At 43.7% G+C, this 19,113-nt stretch overlaps 1 protein-coding gene and 1 pseudogene across 1 annotated transcript in view; both read right to left on the bottom strand.

The window, feature by feature from the left end:
* Nucleotides 1-1,327: 1,327 nt before the first annotated feature.
* Nucleotides 1,328-19,113, bottom strand: part of LOC146763140 (sorting nexin-18-like) — a 59,982-nt gene continuing 42,196 nt past the window's right edge. The window contains exon 2 of the mRNA XM_085571256.1: nt 1,328-1,581. Coding sequence (XP_085427382.1) covers nt 1,328-1,581 — 254 coding nt within the window. The remainder of the gene's footprint in view (nt 1,582-19,113) is intronic.
* On the bottom strand, nt 7,032-18,815 carry LOC146763141 (uncharacterized; annotated as a pseudogene).

Below are 19,113 nucleotides of genomic sequence, written 5' to 3' on the forward strand. Positions count from 1 at the left end.
TGCTTAACTTCCTAGTGATATACCACTAGGCTTCCAAATAGTTAAATTATGGTTAACATCTCAGTAATTTCAGCTTTAATAAGCTTCAGTAACTGCAGCTATAGACAAAGAATAGAAAAAAAGATACTTAAAGTAATGTATCAAGTGAAATCAGACATAACAGAATGCTGAAATCAGTAACCAAGGACAGTTGGTGAAACAGCCAAAGCTAGAAGAAGGAACAAACAAGGTCAATCATCAATATAAATTGCTAATTTGGGTAGAAGGTAATTCTGGCAGGGGGAGATCATGACCACTGACTCACCGCCACCAACCCAAGAAACCCACCAACTCAAAAGAAGACTGAACATACAGAATAATTAGCATAAGAAGTAAGACAATAATTTAACAAATAGAAAGTAGAATACAAATTAATGAGAAAACTATGTAACTTGTTGCCAATGAACAATGGTGCCTTTGTATGTTAAAATGAATAAAAGTGAAAAATTTTGATACTCATGCTGCTGGCTTTGTGGATTTGCCATCCAGTGCCCCTTTCTGTGCAGAACTGTGAATAAATCAAATACCTCAACTGTGTGTGGATTGATTTCTCACACACCAGGTGATAGAACCTGTTTTAGGACAATAGTAGTCCATGTAACAAGTAGTTGTTATTTTCAGGGGAAGTGTGAATACATTTAAGTTCTCCTTTTTGAGATAACATTTGTCATAAGACAGTCCTTGCTGTTCAAACTGGATGGGAGCTGATTTTTTTCCAGTCAATAATTTGTTTCATAATCAGTTCCTGTTATGGGCATCAATCCTTCATTCATTCAACCATAAAAATGTAGCTTATTAGAAAAGGAAAAATAGAGTCTAAAGGCACAGAATCATGTAGCTGCTCTACTAGGAATCTGTAAACAAATAATCACTTTAATATAAGAAATCCAAATCTAAGAAAGTAAAAAGGCATTTGAAGACACCTTTTAGCTAGTCAACTTCCTTAAAGATTCAAACGGTTTTGAGGTCTACAAAGTATGCACTAAGATACCATATTTCAAAAAGCAATAAGGCAAATAGTATCCTCATTATTTTTAAAAAGTTACTATGGTAGTATAGGCATACACAGTATAACTTGGTTACAATATGTGGTACTGTTTCTACTACATAGCCCTATAACTGTTTCCTTTCTACATAATCAGAGATTACATGAAGATTCCAGGTGAACACAAAACCACCCTTGTAACACAATCTATCACTGGCAATAGTTTTTCAGCAGCAGCAATGTTTGCTCTGCTTGTTGAGTCACATTCATACTGAGGAAAGTCCACAAATCAAAGTTCAGAGATTAAATACTGTCATACTTGTGAAGAGCTTCTTCTAGCTTGTGTGTCACTTTTTGAAAAAAGAGTATTTGCTGCTGCAAGAAATGCTGCATTTGTAATTTAAAGTCCCTCACACGAATTTTGTGGAAATGATTAATTTCTGCTAGGGTTGCAAAAGAAATAACGTTACAACGTTCTTGAATGCCCTCAGCTTTTGGGAGTTCCATCTTCCCCTCTTCCACATGTAGCTTGCTCTCCTTTACTTTGTTAAGGGCTCCTGTGTAAAGAACAAAACAAAATAGTTGAACTGTGAGGACAACGTTGATTCAACTCCTGTATTTAACAAATTATTTAATAACAACAAGGATTAATAGAAGGCTCATTCTAAATATATTTATGTATGCATATATATATAGAAATGAAAAGGAATAAAATTAAAGCTTTTTCAGATCAAAAATCACAGAACGGTGAATCTTGTTTAAAAAACACAAAACTTTAAGGTGTTAGCTTGCAAAAATGGCCTATTTCACAATCTTAAAAACCTGATGGTATACTTCAGAGAATATCTGATAAATGTATGCCATGGGTTGATGCTGGTCAGATGCCAGGCACCCACAAAAGACACTCACTCACATTCCCTCTGCAACTGGACAGAGAAAAGAAAATTTAAATAAGGGTTCATGAGTTGAGATAAGGACTGGGAGAGAGATCATTCATCAAATACCATAATGGCCAAAACATGCTCCACTTAGAGATATAAAGTGAATTTATTACTAACAAAATCAGAGCAGAATAATGAGAAGCAAAATAAGGCCTTAAAAACACCTTCCCCCCACCCCTCCCCTCCTTCCCCACTCTACTGCCTACCCCAAGAAGCGCATGGAGCCAGGGAATGAGGGTTATGGTCAGTTAATCACCCAAGATTTTCTTCTGCTGCTCAGGGAGAGGAGTCATTCCTCTACTGTACTGTGTGGTCCTTCCCACGGGCAAACAGTCCTCCCAAAACTGCTGTGGTGCTGGTCACTTCCACAGGATATAATCCTTCAAGGAGAGTCTGTTCCAGCCTAGGAGCAGGGCCCCTCTTTCCATGGGGCTCCCACAAGATGGCAGCCTTCTCCAAGGCATCCACCTGGGAATCCATCTGGAATGGGAACCTCCACTACAGGCTGCAAGTGGATCTCTGCATTCCCCATGGATCTCCACAGGCTGCAGGGGGACAGCTTGCTTCACCATGGTCCTCACCACAGCCTGCAGAGGCATCTTGGCTCTGGTGCCTGGATTACCTCCTCCCCCTCCTTCTTCACTGACCTTGGTGTCTGCATAGTTGTTTGTCTCACATATTCTCATTCTGCTCTTCTCTGGTTGAAAAGTAAAATTGCCCCACAACCTTTGTTTTGATTTCTTCTTAAATATGTTATTGCAGAGGCCTTACCATAATTTTTAATTGGCCCAGCCTTGGCCAGCAGCACATCCATCTTCAGAGTCATCAGGAATTGGCTCTGCCAGATATGGTGGAAGCTTCTAGCAACTTCTCACAGAAGCTACCTCTGTGCCCCCCCTCTACCAAAAACCAGGCCATGCAAACCCAGTACAGTATACCAGAAGTGGAAAAAACATGAAAGCACTCGAGAGCTAGTCAGATCAATTTAAGCCTACATAAACACCAGAAAAACAGCCTCATTCAAAACCTGGACTTTGTGGAACATCACATTTCACAATTTTTGTGAAATATAAAAAGTAGATCTGAATACACAAAATCTTGCTAATACACCATTTTGCTTTTATACTGCAGATATTCCAAAATTAATTATTTATTACTAGATAATCTAAAAGTTTATTTCAAAGTTGTAGAGATACAGGTAGAGCTAACACAAGCTTGTAAGAGCTAGAAGAAACACAGAGCATAAGAACTGTTATGTGTAGTAGATATAATTCACACCATTTCTAGTATGATATATGTGATATTGAATATTTGTTGGAGTATACACATTTGTATTAGGAGTCCCCTCCAACCTTGCAGGCAAGACCTAGTGTATGTTGAAACCGGATTTGCATGTAAAAGGATGTGGCTCAGCCAGGAGATGGGCCATGTCTGGAGAGATAGGACGCCCAGGCGCTGATCACGGCGTGAACGACCTGAGATGGATATCATGGAAATATGTGAATGCAGCGTTCCCATAAATTTCATCAAGGTATTCAACAACTCCGGATACTGAATTGTTCTTCCTCATCACCAAAAAAAGAAATTTGTGGAGTTGTGTTTTTAGGTTCCACTGTATGTATGTTCAAAATGGTTTGTCTCTCTGTACCCCCCTGTGCCCTTTTGGTTCATCCCAGGTTTTCCTGTGTGTCTATCAATCCCAAAAGCCCTGACCCATGCCCCTGACCCCTCCTGGGTGACTTGTCCACCCTTCCCCTTTGTCTGGAGGCTTCTGCCGGGGTTGCTGGGTGACTGGATAATGGCCTGGGGTCCCTCCTCTTCTCACACTTAAGTGGATACCCCGGTTGTCCTTCCCTCGGAGGGCCACACCCATGTCTTCTCCCATTGGCTGATCGGGTTTCCCTGCCCTCCCTATATCAGGGGCTGTTTGAGACCCCCGAGCTCACTCTCTTCTGCTGGATTTCTTCAAGTGCAGTTGGACTCCGGGGCTCTCCTTGTAGTCACAATAAATCTTGGACCTATCCCCAGAAGAGTGTCGATTCCTTCCTTGCCGGTGGGATCAGCAACGTCCTTGGACCCACGAAGGCACTCTCTAAAGCCCTGCTGGGTTCAGCAGAGAGTGCCTCTCGCTGCTGTATTGCCCCATGGAGATCTAGCTGGGGATGGCAAGAGATCTGCTCTTGCAAAGTGGGGACGAGACGCGTCAGAATATCCTATTAACCTATGGACTCTGAATGGAAGAAAAGACTGACTGCCAAAATCTTGGCCTCAGGCGGAATTTTTCCTATAAAAACCGCTTGTGCCAGGATGGAGGTGTGTGGGCATAGAGGAAAACCTCTGCTGAGGCTGACTTCTTTGTTGCGCACCCTGTGCCGACCCTGGGCTCAGCACTGTTCTTTCCTTGTGGCTGGCTAAATAGAATTTGATTGCAAAATAAATGTTTTATTTTTTCATTTTAATTTGGCTGAACAAATTTTCATTTATAACAGAACTGATAGTCTTCCTTGTCCAAATAGCTAATTAAAGCATACACATCTTACAAAACCAAAATATCACCCAAATTAGATTTGCCTAAATCAGTAAAGCAGACTCGTCTAAAGACACATAATACCAAGATGAGCCTTAGACATTTATTTGTCGCAATTTCCCATAAGAGCAACTTCTTTGCCTTAAATATTTTATACATATTTTATTCATATAACTGAAACTCATCAGACCAATAAAGCTTTTACCTTCTCACAAGATGTTAGTAATATGGCATTTTTCACAACCTTTGTGATCACACTTAAATTACTCGTTCCTTGAACTATTTGTAATGTCTTAACTAATTTTCTCCTTTCACATTACGTTTTTTAACATACATGGATGGTTGACCCTGGCTGAATGCCAAATGCCCACCAAAGCTGCCCTATCACTCCCCTCCTTGGCTGTACAGGGGAAAAAACTATAACAAAAGGCTTCTGGGTGGACATAAAGACAGGGAGAGATCACCCATGGATTACTGTCGTGGGCAAAACAGACTTGACTTGGGGAAATTATTGAATTTATTACCAAGAAAAATCAGAACAGGATGAGCTATAAACCCAAAACTTAAAACACCCCTGCCTTTCCTTGTGAAGGACTGGAATGTTAATGGCTCAATCAGGGTTCAAGCTGAGGATGTGCAAAATAACTGCCCAGGTGCAGAGGGTGAGCACACCTCAGGCTACAGCTGGGTGTTGAACAAGATAAGGGAAGAGGCTGATAAGAGGCAAATCCTTTGAGGTGGCATAATGCTTTTTATCATGCCAAAGTCCTTACACAAGCAGGTTCAGCTGTGAAAACTCTCCTCTGGGAATCACCAGGACATTCACATGTAGCCCAAAAGTAATCACCCCTTCTGATGTGCCATAATTGACTCAACTATGCTGACCTGAGAGACAGCTGTGGCATATTCAGAGATGCCATAAACCATCAAAGACTCAAAAAGTGTCCCATGATCTACAGCATTACATCATTCAGTGTGAAACTCCCCACCTCAGGGGAGGTACCTGGGCATTCCCACCTGGACCTGAGGTATATAACCCATGGAACTTATTCAAGAACTGCTCCAGCAGGGGGTCCCCCATGAGGTCATGAGTCCTGACAACAAATCTGCTCCAATGTGAGCTTCTCTCCACAGGGTCACAGGTCCAGCCAGGAGACTGCTTCCAGCACAGGCTTCCCACAGGGTCACATCCTCCTTCAGGCATCCACCTGCTCCAGCATGGAGTCCTCCATGGGCTGCAGGGGAATCTCTGCTCTGGCACCTGGAGTGCTTCCTTCTCTCCTTCCCTGACCTTGGTGTCTTCAGGGTTGCTTTTCTCACATATTTTCACTCTTCTCTCCAGATACAGGTTCTTGCCACAATTTTTCTTTTCCCCCTTCTTAAATATGTTATCCCAGGGACACTACCACTGTCACTGATTGTCTCAGCCTTGGCCAGTGGCAAGTCTGTCCTGGAGCTGGCTGGTGTCAGCTCTGCGAGACATGAGGGAAAGCTTCTAGGTTCTTCACAGAAACCCCCCTTGTAGCTGCCCTGCCCACCCCCCCACCCCGCTACCAAAACCTGTCTGCGCAAACCCAATACACCATACTATGACTACAGTTCACAGACAGGACTCCCTATATATTGACTTCAAGAAATGTTTTCCTATGATCTCTACAGTGACTAGCCAGCAAGCTAACAAAGAAAGTTCTCTGCCAATCTTTCAGGAGGACAATCTCCATGCTATCTGCTGCAGAAGCAGGTTTGTCTTCTTGTCATCTGGAATCCACACATGTAGTAAACACCATTAAACAGTAAAAATGCAGTTTATTACTAGTGATGTTATCTTCCTTTCATTTGCATGTCCATTTAACAAGCCAGTTCTTATAAGTCTTCCCCCAGTGCCCTGACACATCTTCAATTCAGATTTGGAATATGAGATTGTGCACTGAGTTTTCTCTATGGGCAGTGATTTGGGAGGCAATCGGGCAGCACAGCTGCTGCTCTGTGTCTTTTGCTCCCACTTCTCTTATTCCCCTGCCTGCTGTGGCTCACCACCTGCCCATCTCCAGTCCCTCACCAGGCAGTGAGGTAGAATGGAAGGCCAAGGTATGCTCTTACTACAGTGTGCTAGTTTGGGCTGGTATAGAGTTAACTTTTTTCCCAGTGGCTGGTATGGGGCTGTGTTTTGGATTTGTGCTGAACACAGGGTTGATAATATAGAGATGTTTTTTGTTATTGCTGAGCAGGGCTTGCACAGAGCTGTTTCTCCTTCTCATGCTGCCATGCTGGCAAGGAGGCTGGGGGTGCATGATAAAATAAAGAACTTAGATCCAACAGAAAAGTTCTGTTAGACAAAACATTCCTTTATTGCAGCTATGGCCAATCTGGGGACATATTGGGAATTTATTTTCTATAGACATGTCCAACAAAACAACTGTTTCCAGAGGTTTAAATACACGGTATCATTCAAGCCCTCCCAGAGTCTGCCTATCTTCTTGCATCATAGATGCCCTCTCAAATGTCACCTTGCTGCTCTTTTGTGGAGCAAGACTGCCATCTACTGTCCTTTTCCAGATATAATTTCAGGGGGTGTCAGGTCTTCTTCAGCTATCGTCTTCACCACTTTATCCTTGTCCTTGTTTAGGGCAAATTTGTGAGAAAACCTGCAGAAGGAGCCCCCAAAAAGCAAATCCCCACAGTCCCTCCCCCCACCTGGTTTGGGAAGAATTTCCTTGGAGAGAAGTGGAAAAAACCCTGTTTATTTAACAGGCAAAGCACTCCCCAGCACAAAAAATGAACAACACCAGATGACAAAACTCTTTCACCGCTCTGAAGAGATGACAAATTCAGAAAGTCTCTCCTGGGAATGGTCGCTCTGTTATCGGTCCCTCCGGCACAGGGAATGGCTGCTGCAGGCCACAAAGTGCAAAACTCTCGGTGTTTTCCCAGGTCCCAGTCTGGAGCAGGTCCGAATGGTTCCAAGAAAAGGGAAAGAAAGACAGTCCAGGGAAAATTCGGACTGCCTAGCTAAACAAACTAACAAGCAAAAAGCAAAAGCAAGCACAAGCAGGAGCAAGAGCAAATGCATAAGCAAAAGCAAAAAGGAAAAGCCGCACTATGTACTGCTGTCTATGTCCAGCAGACTGTGGGGGAGTGAGCAGGCTGATAATAAAACAAAACTTTGCTTTTCAGAGCCAGTCTTGAAGGCACAGAACATAATATCCAGCATAAACAGAACAGATGACTGGGGATACAAGCATCACAATGTCACCCTAGGACAATCCTTTAGATGAACTTTCAGGTAGGCAACTTCCCACTGTTCTGGATTGCAAGGCAAGATGTATTCAATTGCCATCTGTTAGAGGTGTGGCAGTTATCTTCTCTTAATTGGGAAATTTTCTTTATGTCTTCCACAAAACAATCCTCCCCGCCAGGGAGACATCTGCTGTTAATGGCCTACTGAACGTCACTTTCTACCTAGATATAATCTTGAGTTTCTGGAACGCCAGCATGGCTTTTTCTGCACTGGATTTCCCAGAGGAACATCTTCTTCTTCCACTGCATCTTCAGAGGAAGACTACACCCTTTTCTATAGGATCACTGCTCCAACAGAACCACACCTGACACCTCAGGAGGATGTGCAACCATAAATCCGAATTGGACTGCTGCCAACACCCTGACTAACAGGGTGTCAGGTTGTATTGCCTGTCAGAGTTCTTTTGGTTCACTGCCCTGTTTTATTTTATCTTTTTATTTTCTTCCCTAATAAAGAACTGCTATTCCTGCTCCCATATTTTTGCCTGAGAGTCCCCCTTAATTTCAAATTTATAACAATTCGGAGGGAGGGGTGTAGGAATGTGCCCTCTGTTGACGGAGTAAGCAAGTTACCCTTTGTCTCCTTAAAAAGGACAAAATCCCAGAAGTTTCTCTCCTCAATTTGGTTAAAAGACACCTCACAGGACCTTGGAGACTTCACCTCAAACTTAAGGATAGTCAATTGGACAGAAGCCAAAAAGTCCTGCCTAAGCAATTCACTAGAAAAAAAGAGAACAAAATAAGTAAATCACTTTTGTGAAGTGTTTTAGCAGGAGCAAGAACCTTTTGCCCTGGCTCGGTTTTTCTCTGTAAAGAGCTTTTTTATTTTGCCTTTTATTAAAACTTTTTTGTTTCCAACATTGTCACAGGAGCCATCCTGCTTCTTTTATGCCACCTGAGGTAGCTGAGCTATCAAGGGTATAATGTTTGTCTATGAGAGCTTATAAGACCTGGCTCAAATAAACAAAACATTAGATGGGGTCTACTTTTTTTTTTTCCATTTCAGGGGAGGCTCCTGCCTTCCTTACCAGACACCTGTCTTTCCAAACCAAGACACCCACACATGCACATTTCACTTCTGCTGATTCCCAGTTTTCTTATTCTTTTAATTACCACTACGACAGTGCATTTCTCTTTAGTTAAAAGATAACCCAAACCTCCTCTTAGCTAAACAATAACTTATTGAATTTGCTCCTCTAACTAAACAATTCTCTATTGATTTCGTTTTCTGGGGTGTATAGATCTATGGAGCAATTTCCTGCAGGTGCAGTTAGGCTTCTCCTTAATTTTCCCAGGGTTTCTATCTTGTTCTACTGAAACAGGGATTTAAACTGAAAACAGTTAAGATAATAAAGTCCAAAAATCCATAAATTCCTTATTTAACTAAAACACAGCTCCTTGCAAAATTCAGAGGACCACAAGACTGCTAGCTAAATAAAATATAACTCCTTTTCAATGGGAATTTGGGAAGACACACAGCCTGGACAGGTGACCCAAACTGACTAAAGGAATATTCCAGGCTTCATCATGCTCAGTATATAAAGCTGAATGAAAAAAAAAGGAAGAGTGGGATATTCAGAGTTGCAGTGTTTGTCTATCCAAGTCATCTCTCCTGCACATAGCTGAACACCTGCCTTCCCATAGGAAGCAGGGAATTAATTCCTTGCTTTGCTTTTGCTGTGTGTGTGGCTTTCGCTTTCCTTATTAAACTGTCTTTATCTCAACCTATGAGTTTTCTAGCTTTTGCCCCTCCAATTCTCTCCCCGATCCCACGGTGGGGGAGTGAGCGAGTGGCTGTGTGCAGTTTTGCTCGCTGGAGTTAAACCACCAGGAAATTAAAATACCATAGGATTTGGCAGACTTAAAGAGAAAGAGCTTTTTTACATTTTTGAAATGGGGGTTGTGACTTGCATTATAAATAAAATCTGTAATTTCTAAAATTCAGAGAAGCATGTGTGATTTTTCTCTGTACAGCTTCTAACAACAACTTGTTAACTTGGCTGGGGGGTGTTTTAAATAGCAAATATGCAGAAAATATTTTCTTTGTTCTCAGTATTTGTCAACTCTTCAAATAATGTTTTTCTTCTTAATTTGCATTTAGACTGCTCTCTTCATGGCATGCCCTGTCTGCAGCCCTGGTACAAACTCTCAGTTGTGAGCATAAGAAATTCCCCTCTGGTGTGACGCACTTGCAAAAAGACAGTAGAGAAGATTTTCCTTTTTTATTTTTAAACTGTGGTAGGGAAATTATTAACAAGGTTAAGTGCACACTGAAGACTGAATGACCAAGGATGCTGGTATTTGAGTGGCAGAGGCCATACTCTGAAGCTGGTGTGCCAAAGAGTTGCTGGGAGGTCAAGAGCAGTGACTCTCCCCTGGGACTGTGAGGTGGTGGTAGGGCCTGGCTTCACACCTTCCTGGTCCCCATGGCCCACCAGCATGAAGGCTAAAAGCTTGGCACAAGCTGCTACAGCTGATTGACCTCATCATCTCTAGCCTGGCCCAAAAAACAACAAACAAAAATATTTTTCACATGCAGCGGTGCCAGCAGCAGAATCGTGCCAGGTGATCAATATTTTCTCTTTCAAGGAGTGAGGAATCTCTGAGGTAGGGCACAATTTGAAAAATATTAAATCCCCTCTTCTGCAAAAAGATCACTTCTTTCAACAAAAAAATCCAAGCTTAAGAAAATTTTCTCTGTGTTCTCCTGTGAGAGCAGAAATCCATGCAAGGCTGTGGAAAACCTAAATTTGGAACTTACTGGAAGCCAGATGGAGCTGTTTAAATAAACATGACAATTCTTCAGTTGCCATGTGAGAAAGAGCTTTAGATGTTCTTTCTAGAATGACAGAATTGGAAATTATCATGAAAGCATAACTAAGTTCTGGAGCATGTATATCCTCCAAATTATTTTGTATCAATAAAAGCCATTAATTACCATTATATAGTCCAAACCTTCACTGTAGTGGGTTGACTATGGCACTTTATCATTCCCCTTTCCCAGTGGAACAGGGAGAGAAAATAAGATGCAAAACAAATAGTAGGTTGTGATAAGACAGTTTACCAAAATGAAAAAAGAAATGGGAAAGTTTGTGTGAGCATAAGGGAAAAGTTCATCTCTATGTCCCATCAGTGAGTGATGTTCAGACACTTCCTGGAAAGCAGGGTTTCAGCATGTATAGTGGTTGTCCATGTGAAAAATGCGTATTTCATTATTGGCTCTTGGCAAATATTAAATTAAATACTATATGTATTATGGAGGGTTATTTTGTAATACTGTATTAATCCTTTTTAAGTAGTGTGTTAAATATAGTTTTAGGTTACAACATAATGTTAAAATAGAAACTATGTGATGTAATGTTACATTGTGCTCATGGGCATTCTGTTCCCCCTTCCCCGGGACCCTGTGACTCTGATCAAGATAACCCTGGACCCCTCCTTCCTGCCCTGACAGGGTTGGCGGAGAGCCAGAGAAGCCCTCCCTGTCCAAAGTCTAGATAAACCCCTGACATTTCCTGTTCGTCCTCTTTTGCCCCGCTCTCCCCATGGACATCACAGAATAAAGAGAGCTGCACCGACATATATCGGGGTAAGAGACTCTTTTGGAAATCTTTGCCATCTCCTGATATTCCTCCCATCAAAGCCTCGGATCTCTGGGCTAGCCTGATAATTTAGGGGGCTGAGAGGGGGGGAAATATCACTCTATGTGTAGTGCAGGGACCTTATGTCCTCCCGCAGTGTGTAGGGGTTTTGTTTGGGCAGGACCAGGGCAGTTAGCAGATCCCCTAGTATTAACCAGACAAGTGGCTTCTGCTAAATTTGCATCCCAATACTTCTATGTCTCATTACTTAATGACATAGTCTTCAGTAGTCCATTACAATTCTCAGTCTTTCCAGAGGCTTGTGGGTGATAAGGGATGTGATATATACACTCAATGCCATGTTTCTTTAACCAAGAGTTTATGAGGTTATTTCTAAAATGAGTCCCATTGTCTGTGTCAATTCTCTCTGGGGTACCATGTCACCACAAAATGTGTCTCTCAAGGCCTAAGATAGTGTTTCAAGCAGTGGCATGGTTTACTAGGTATGTTTCCAGACAGCTAGTTGTTGCCTCTACCATAGTATGTAGCTCTTGCCTTGTGTTTGTGGCAGTGGTCCAATGTAGTAATTTTGCCAGGCTTCACCATACTGGAAACCCAGCCACCATCTTCTATTTCAAAGACATTTCACTCTCATGGCTCACTTGATGGCAGCACATGTTTCACATTCGTGAATAACCTGTGTAATGGCTTCCATGGTAAGGTGCACCTCTCAATCACAGGCCCATCTGTATATTGCATCCCTTCCTAGATACCTGGATGTTTCATGGGCCCATTGGGCTATAAATAGCTCACCCTTTTGCTCCCAGTCTAAGTCTATCTGAGCTATTCCAATCTTGGCAACCTTACCTACCTGATCATTGTTCTGATGTTCTTCAGTGGCACAACTTTTGGGCATGCGAGCATCTACATGACATACCTTCAGAGTAATGTTTTCTACCTGTGCAGCTATGTCCTGCCACATAGTAGCAGCCCAGATGGGTTTATCCCTGCACTGCCAACTGTTGCTCTTCCATTGCTGCAGACACCTCCTTATAGCATTAGCCACCATCCAGGAGTCAGTATAGAGACACAGTACAGGCCACTTTTCTCATTCAGCAACCTCATGGGCTAGTTGGATGGCTTTCACTTCTGCAAATTGGCTTGACTTGCCTTCTCCTTCAGTAGCCACAGCAACTCATCATGTGGGACTACACACAGCAGCTTTCCACCTCCGATGGTTTCCTATCACACAGCAGGATCCATCAGTAAATAGACCATAGCCTCTCATTTTCCAGTAACTAGTTATATGGTGGTGCTTCTTTGTCACAAGTCACCTTCTCAGGCAATGCTCCAAAATCTCTGCCTTCTGGCCAGCCCATAATTGCATCTAGGATTCCTTGGAAATAGGGTTTTCCCATTTGGACTCGTTGTGTAATCAATGCTACCCACTTACTCCAGGTAGCGCTGGTTGTGTGATGTGTTGAGGGGATGTTTCCTTTGAACATCCAGTGTAGCACAGGCAATCGCAGTGCCAAGAAGAGACATGCTGCTGTCCCAGAAATTTCTGAGGTGGCTCAAACCCCCTCATAGTCTGCTAATAGCTCTTTTTCAGTTGTATTTGGCTTCTGATCTTCAATAACCCCAGCTCCAAAACCCTAATAGTCAATTTAAGTTTTATCCTGATGTCCTTTGACAGAGGCTCCAGGTGAGATCCTGATCCCCAGCTGCAGTGTAGAGTATATTTTGCATGGCTGGTTATCATGGTTTGACAAGGAAGTGAGTTTTCTCAGGAAGTTGGGGTCAAACCTATCAGTGGACAGATTTGGATATTGACGCTTGGAGTGACCACTGAAGGCATTGGACACGCCTCTGAGAACACAGGGGGTTAAAAGCAGAGAACTCCCAGGGGAACTATCTTTTTGGTTCTGGTCAGCGGAAGAGTGCAGACCTCCCCTGCCCAGCCACGGGCTGGGTGGGGGAGGGGAAGCTATGCAGCCTAGGAGAGGTAGGCCCAGGGTATGAAGAGACTGGAACTGGGTCAGCCCCTGCAGACAGAAGGGTGGAAAGAGACTGAGATGTCTTTGTTCCCCCCACCCCCAGAGGGAGAGAGAGTGAGAGAGACAGAGACTGTGCCAGTAGTACACTGGCAGAAGAGAAAGTGAAGCGGGGAGGGGTATGGTGCCCGGCCATGGGAGTTGGAGTCCTGGGAGCCAAGATTGCAAGACTTTTAACCCCTTCTTGGACAATGAAAGCTTTGTGAAACATTAATCCTCCTTGATCTGAAAGAGAAGAGAGACGGACTGGGGCCTGAGATGTCAGAAGATGGGGAAGGAATCCTAGGTGGGATGAGATGATGGAGTGGCTTTTGGCTAGACTTTTCTTGTATAGCCATAGACTGAACCAATTTCTCCTGCAACAGAGACTGCATTTTTAGGGGGATACAATGGTTGGAGCCAAGACAGTGACCTGCTGCAGTGACGCCAAGAGTGACAGGAGTGAACAGAGAAGGATAAGGAGGGTGTGGTGGTGCCCTCTCTCTTCAGGAAGATCTCTGTTCTCGATACCCTCGGCCCCAGGGGAAGAGAAAGTGGGGGGGGACTGTGGTCCCAAAATGAGAAACTGTTGTTCTTTGGTCCTTGGCAGAGCATCCTTAAAGGAGGAACCCTATGAGCAGTCTTGGTCCATGCACAGTGGTGAGAGCAGTGTACATGGAAGGAGGATGCCACACTGGCAGATTTTCTCCGGGCGGTGCCATGTGTGACATGGAAACACAAGAGGTCGCAACTGTGTTTCCTGGGGGGTCTATGGTTCAAGAGAGACTCCTCTCTCCCCTGATGGACTGAGTATTGATTATCTGAGGGGTGGTAAATTGATTGGGAATCCTGGTTTTGTCTTAATGTGCTTTGTTGGAAATTGGGTGGGGGAAGGAGGAATGTTTTGGGAAGGTTTTCATTCTGGATTCTGTGTGTCTTTTATTATAGTGGTAGGTTAATAAAGTTTTTTCCTTCATTTCTAAGCTCAAGCCTGCTCTGCTCTGTTCCTGATCGTATCTCACAGCACTCATTTGGGGAAGGTGTATTTTTATGGGGGCACTGACATTGCGCCAGCATCAAACCCTGACGCTGGTCCTGTCTGAACAGGCCCAAGAGCTACCGCACAAGCTATTTCCTGTTTGATCTGCTCAAAGGTCGGTTGTTGCTGAAGGCCCCACTCAAAATGGTTCTCCTTCAAGGTCGCTCAATAGAGGGGACTCAGAAACTGACTGTAACCTGAAATATGCATTCTTGAGAACCCCGCAAGGCCTACAAAAACTTGTGTTTCCTTCTTGTTAGCTGGTGGAGCCATAGTTGCAATTTTTTTAACCACCCCATAGGCACATGATGGCAGCCATCCTGCCATTTTATTCCCAAGAACTGGATCTCCTGTGCAGGTCCCTTTACTGTACTTTGTTTTAAAGCAAGACCAGCTTTCAGTAGAATTTGGATTATTTTCTTCTCTTTCTCAAAAAACTTCTGCTGTATTGCCCCAGAAAATAATATAATCAATATATTGTAGGTGTTCTGGAGCTGCACCCTGTTCTAGTGCAGTCTGGTGTGGGAAGAGATGGGATGGAGTTGAGCTGCAGACTGTGGGACACACCTACAGAAGCACATGGCAGCACAAAGAAGCACATGGCAGCACAGAGAAGCACATGGCAGCAGACAGGCTTGTCTCCACCTGACCTTGAGGGGAGGAGGGGCCAAGCAGGAGACCCCTATGGGAGAGAAGCCTGCTGGAAGCTGACAGATGGGTGAACAGTGCATGATCACCCCATAGATGGACATTAAGAAAGTCTGTTGCTGACTTGGCAATGTGGGATAGGTCATGTAGTGAGAATTACCATGTAAGGAAATACTGTGCCTTGAAAAGTGTATAAAATCAGCTCATTTCTTTGAATAAATGATTCAAATTCCCTGCCAGTCTGAGTCCGTGTCTCAGTCACTCACAGTCTGGATCAGTCCATGGCAAATAGTGTGGCTATGTTTCTCCCCCTGGGGCACTCAGTTCCAGGTATACTAGACACTCTCCAAGTGAAAGCAAATTGTGGCTAGCACTTTGCTGCCAGAGGGGGCTGCCTTTGACTCCAGTTTGTATTGAAATTCCAACATGGCTGGTACAGCCGCACTCAGAAGAGGCGTGACTTCATTCAGGCCATGGTAGTCTACTATCAGCTTCCATTCCCCATTAGACTTTCACACTGGCCTATATAGGGCTGTTAAAGGGTGAGCCAGTCCTGCTGATCACTCTTTGGCTCTCCAGTAGATTTGTTATGAACGAGCACAATAGGCTTTCTAATCCAATTAAAAAGATTTATTAATGGTAGAAAGCGAAAGCAAATCAGCGCTGCGCTGGGCGGCAGTCATTCCAACTACCGCGCCTTTGTCTCCCGTTCCCCCCCACTTATTGGGTCTTCTCTTCCGGATGTGTGGCGTCCTGGTGTCTTGTCTGCGCAGGCGCACTCTGTTGCTAGGTGGTCGTTTTCTGCCCCTAGGTGGTGCCAGTAGTCTTCCTCAAGGTTGTCCCTGTGACCTGAGAATTTTCTCAAAATAAGAAATGTTATCTCTAGGCACGTTTACTTGCATTTCACAAGAGTACATGTTTTGCTAAGCCCGTAACGGAACTGTCCTTGAAAGATACTCGCTTAGGTGTTTAGGTGCCTAGCAACATCAACTCCCTAAAACAGTTTCAACTCCCTAAAAAGTTTGTAACGGAATTGTCCTTGAGAGATACTTACTGGAATGTCTGGCAAAACATATTCGGACAAGTGAAAACTCTAAGTAAAAACTCTATTCTATGAATGTGAGAAAACTCTATATTATGAACAAAAAGGCCCTATTTTCCTAACAGATTAATTAGTTAATGGATGGGAGTTACAGAGTCTTGGTTGGTGCAATATTGCCACCGGTGCACTGTCCTAGTGGCAATTGGCACTTGCTGGCCTTCAACTTGCAGCAATCCCATAATGAAAGGATCTTCTGAGAGGCCAGGCAGGGTGGATAACTGTTTGATTTTCTCTGTATTCACTGTAGCTACACCAAAAGCCCATCAACACCCCTTTGGATCCTTGAAGTATCCTCTCCTGAGGTAGTTGATACCAAAGATACAAGGGGTCTCAGGGTCAGTCACAATGGGGTGCTTTTCCCACTTGTCCCCTATTAAATTCACTTCAGCCTCTAATACAGACAACTCCTGGCATCCCCCTGTCACTCCAGAGATCCAGATGGGTTCTTCACTCCTGTGCCTTGATGGCATCAGTGTGCACTGTGCACCGTGCAGTGGTATCTACTAAAGCTTTATACTTCTGAGGATCTGATGTGCCAGGCCACACAGACCAGTATACCTGGTCATCCTTTTCCTCCTCCTGGCCAAAGGCAGGGACCCTCTATTCCTGCTTCTGGTCAGAGTATTCACTGTCTGACCTTTGCAATGCCAGACCAGAAGTCCCCTCACCAGGGTTAACAGAAGTGATTAAGTTCTTTTATGTCTGGGAGATCACTGATTGCCTTCTTGTATCTCTCTGGCAACTATACTGAGAGTCTTCTTGGGTGGCCCCTTCTTATCAGCTCTCTTTCGTGTTACAGAATTTCTGAGAGACAGAGGTCATGATTTATGTTTGGAATGAGGTTTGAGCTACCCAGTCAGACTAGGCCTGATAAGCGGCCTTGATGGGGCCTCAAAGCCTTTGATGCAGTGAGAATTCAGTTGTGGCGCAGATAGAAATTATGTTAAGGTAACTACAAAGTAATGAGCTATCCAAGCATGAATTAGAGTAGAGCTGCAGTGTGAAAAGTCTGACCACCTTAAGGAAAAGGTAAATAATGTTAGTTTGCCAATCAGAGTGTCTTTGTTTTTGTAAACTATGTAGAAGCTTATATAAACTACCATCTTATCTTGAAAAAAGGGAGAACGTTTGATTAACCACATTGGTTCAGATCTGTGTTTGGCTTGTCCAGCTTCCAGTTTTCCTGAGGCTCCCTGGCTTTTCTTTCGTCTCAGCTTATGGACACAGGCTTCCAGCTTAAAGGTGGGTTCACCATCCCAATTCCTCATGTCCTCTCCCTGCTCACACAGAAAGAACCAGAGTTTCCCACATGGCCTGTGCTTGGGTCTTCCCTCTGACCAGGGTAGGAGACAAGCCATCTCTTGGGCTGCCCCTAAAAGCTGGGGTGTTGGCTTGTAGGGATGAGGAAGTACCCAGACTTTCTTCTACATTTTAGAGCCAGGAGGATGCAATCTCTACAGTTAGTGAATCCATTTGTGGGTAATACAATGATACCAAGCTGCTGGAATATGATGCAGGGGTGCTTTGAACCACCTTCCTCCACATGGCCATTGTGCAAGGGACATCCTCTGGATTTTCAGAGAGTCATTCTTTAGATCACTATAGGCAATTCCAAGCACTGCTAATTCTCTCAAGTACTGGATGCCTTCATCTGCAGTGGTCCACTTTCCTGGGGAGTTCACAAGGTCTTCCTTAAATGGAGCCATCTCCAGGCACTGCAAATTGCTACTTATTTTACAATTTCCCAATCTCTAGCAAGGAATCCCAGCTGTTTGGCTTAATGACCTTCTAACTGGTTGACTGTCGGCCCTGTTATCCCAGGATTGAAGCAGCCAGGCAGAAATTAGCTCGCCTGGGTGGCAGCTGTAATATTTTTGCAAGTCATGAAGTTCTAATGAGGTCAGGGACCGAGTAACTTTAGTTTCCTATTTGATTTGCCTCAATCCTTTTGATTTCTTTGTTGAAGGACCTGCTTCTTGATCTAACCCCTCCTCTCCCCCCTCCTCTCCTATTTCTTCTTCCTCCCTTACTCATTAATGGTATGGGCCTGTAACTCACCTTGTCCATTTTGTTTGTTTTCACTACTGTGGCAATTACTGTAGTTGTTGTGGTTTGAGTCCCTGTCTCAGCCATAGTGTCATCAAAAGCAGTTTGGGTTCCTGCCTCAACTACAGTCCTCTGAGAGTACTGAACAGTGGCTCAGTAGACACAAGCCAGGCCCCAGCAAAGGGCAAAAAGCTGCCAATTTTCATTGGGGTAGGCAAGGCACCCTTTTATCAGTTGATGGGTCAGTTTGTCAGGGTTGATTACCAGTTCAGGTGTAGTCCCAGGTCATGGGAGGTGATAACTACCCTAAAAACCTGCCCAAATCCTTCCACACACCCTGCCACCCAGGAATTTGACACCTCAGGGTAGATTTCAATATCTTCTCACCTAAAGTTTGTTTTCTCTTACACCAGGATGACACCAGTTTCCATGAATTCCATAGTGTATCAACAGTATTAGGTAATATTATTAACAATATTAAACAGCTTACATAAGGATGAGCAAAGACCATGGGAGATTGCATTATAAAAGCATTCACATCAATTTTGGGCAGGGAGAAGGAGGTGTATTCCCTCATCATCCACAGTGGATAGCTCCCCCAGCATAACAAGGCTGCCAATGTAAGGGCAAAGCACAGAGCCATTGTATGTGTTAACATGTTCCCAAACTCAACAAAATAAAGCGATAGGCAGTGCAGTTGACAAACTCTGTGTCCCACACAGGAGCTTGCTACTTGATAAGTAGCATTTACTATAGCATGCTATATATATATATATATATATATATATATATATATATATATGTATGTATGTATAAAAATGCCTTTATCTCCCCCCATCCTGGGCACCAAAAAAGACTAGTGGGTAGATTTTGGC

The sequence above is a fragment of the Lonchura striata genome, chromosome W, assembly GCF_050655825.1.
Source record: "Lonchura striata isolate lonStrDom1 chromosome W, ASM5065582v1, whole genome shotgun sequence".
Lineage (NCBI taxonomy): Eukaryota > Metazoa > Chordata > Aves > Passeriformes > Estrildidae > Lonchura > Lonchura striata.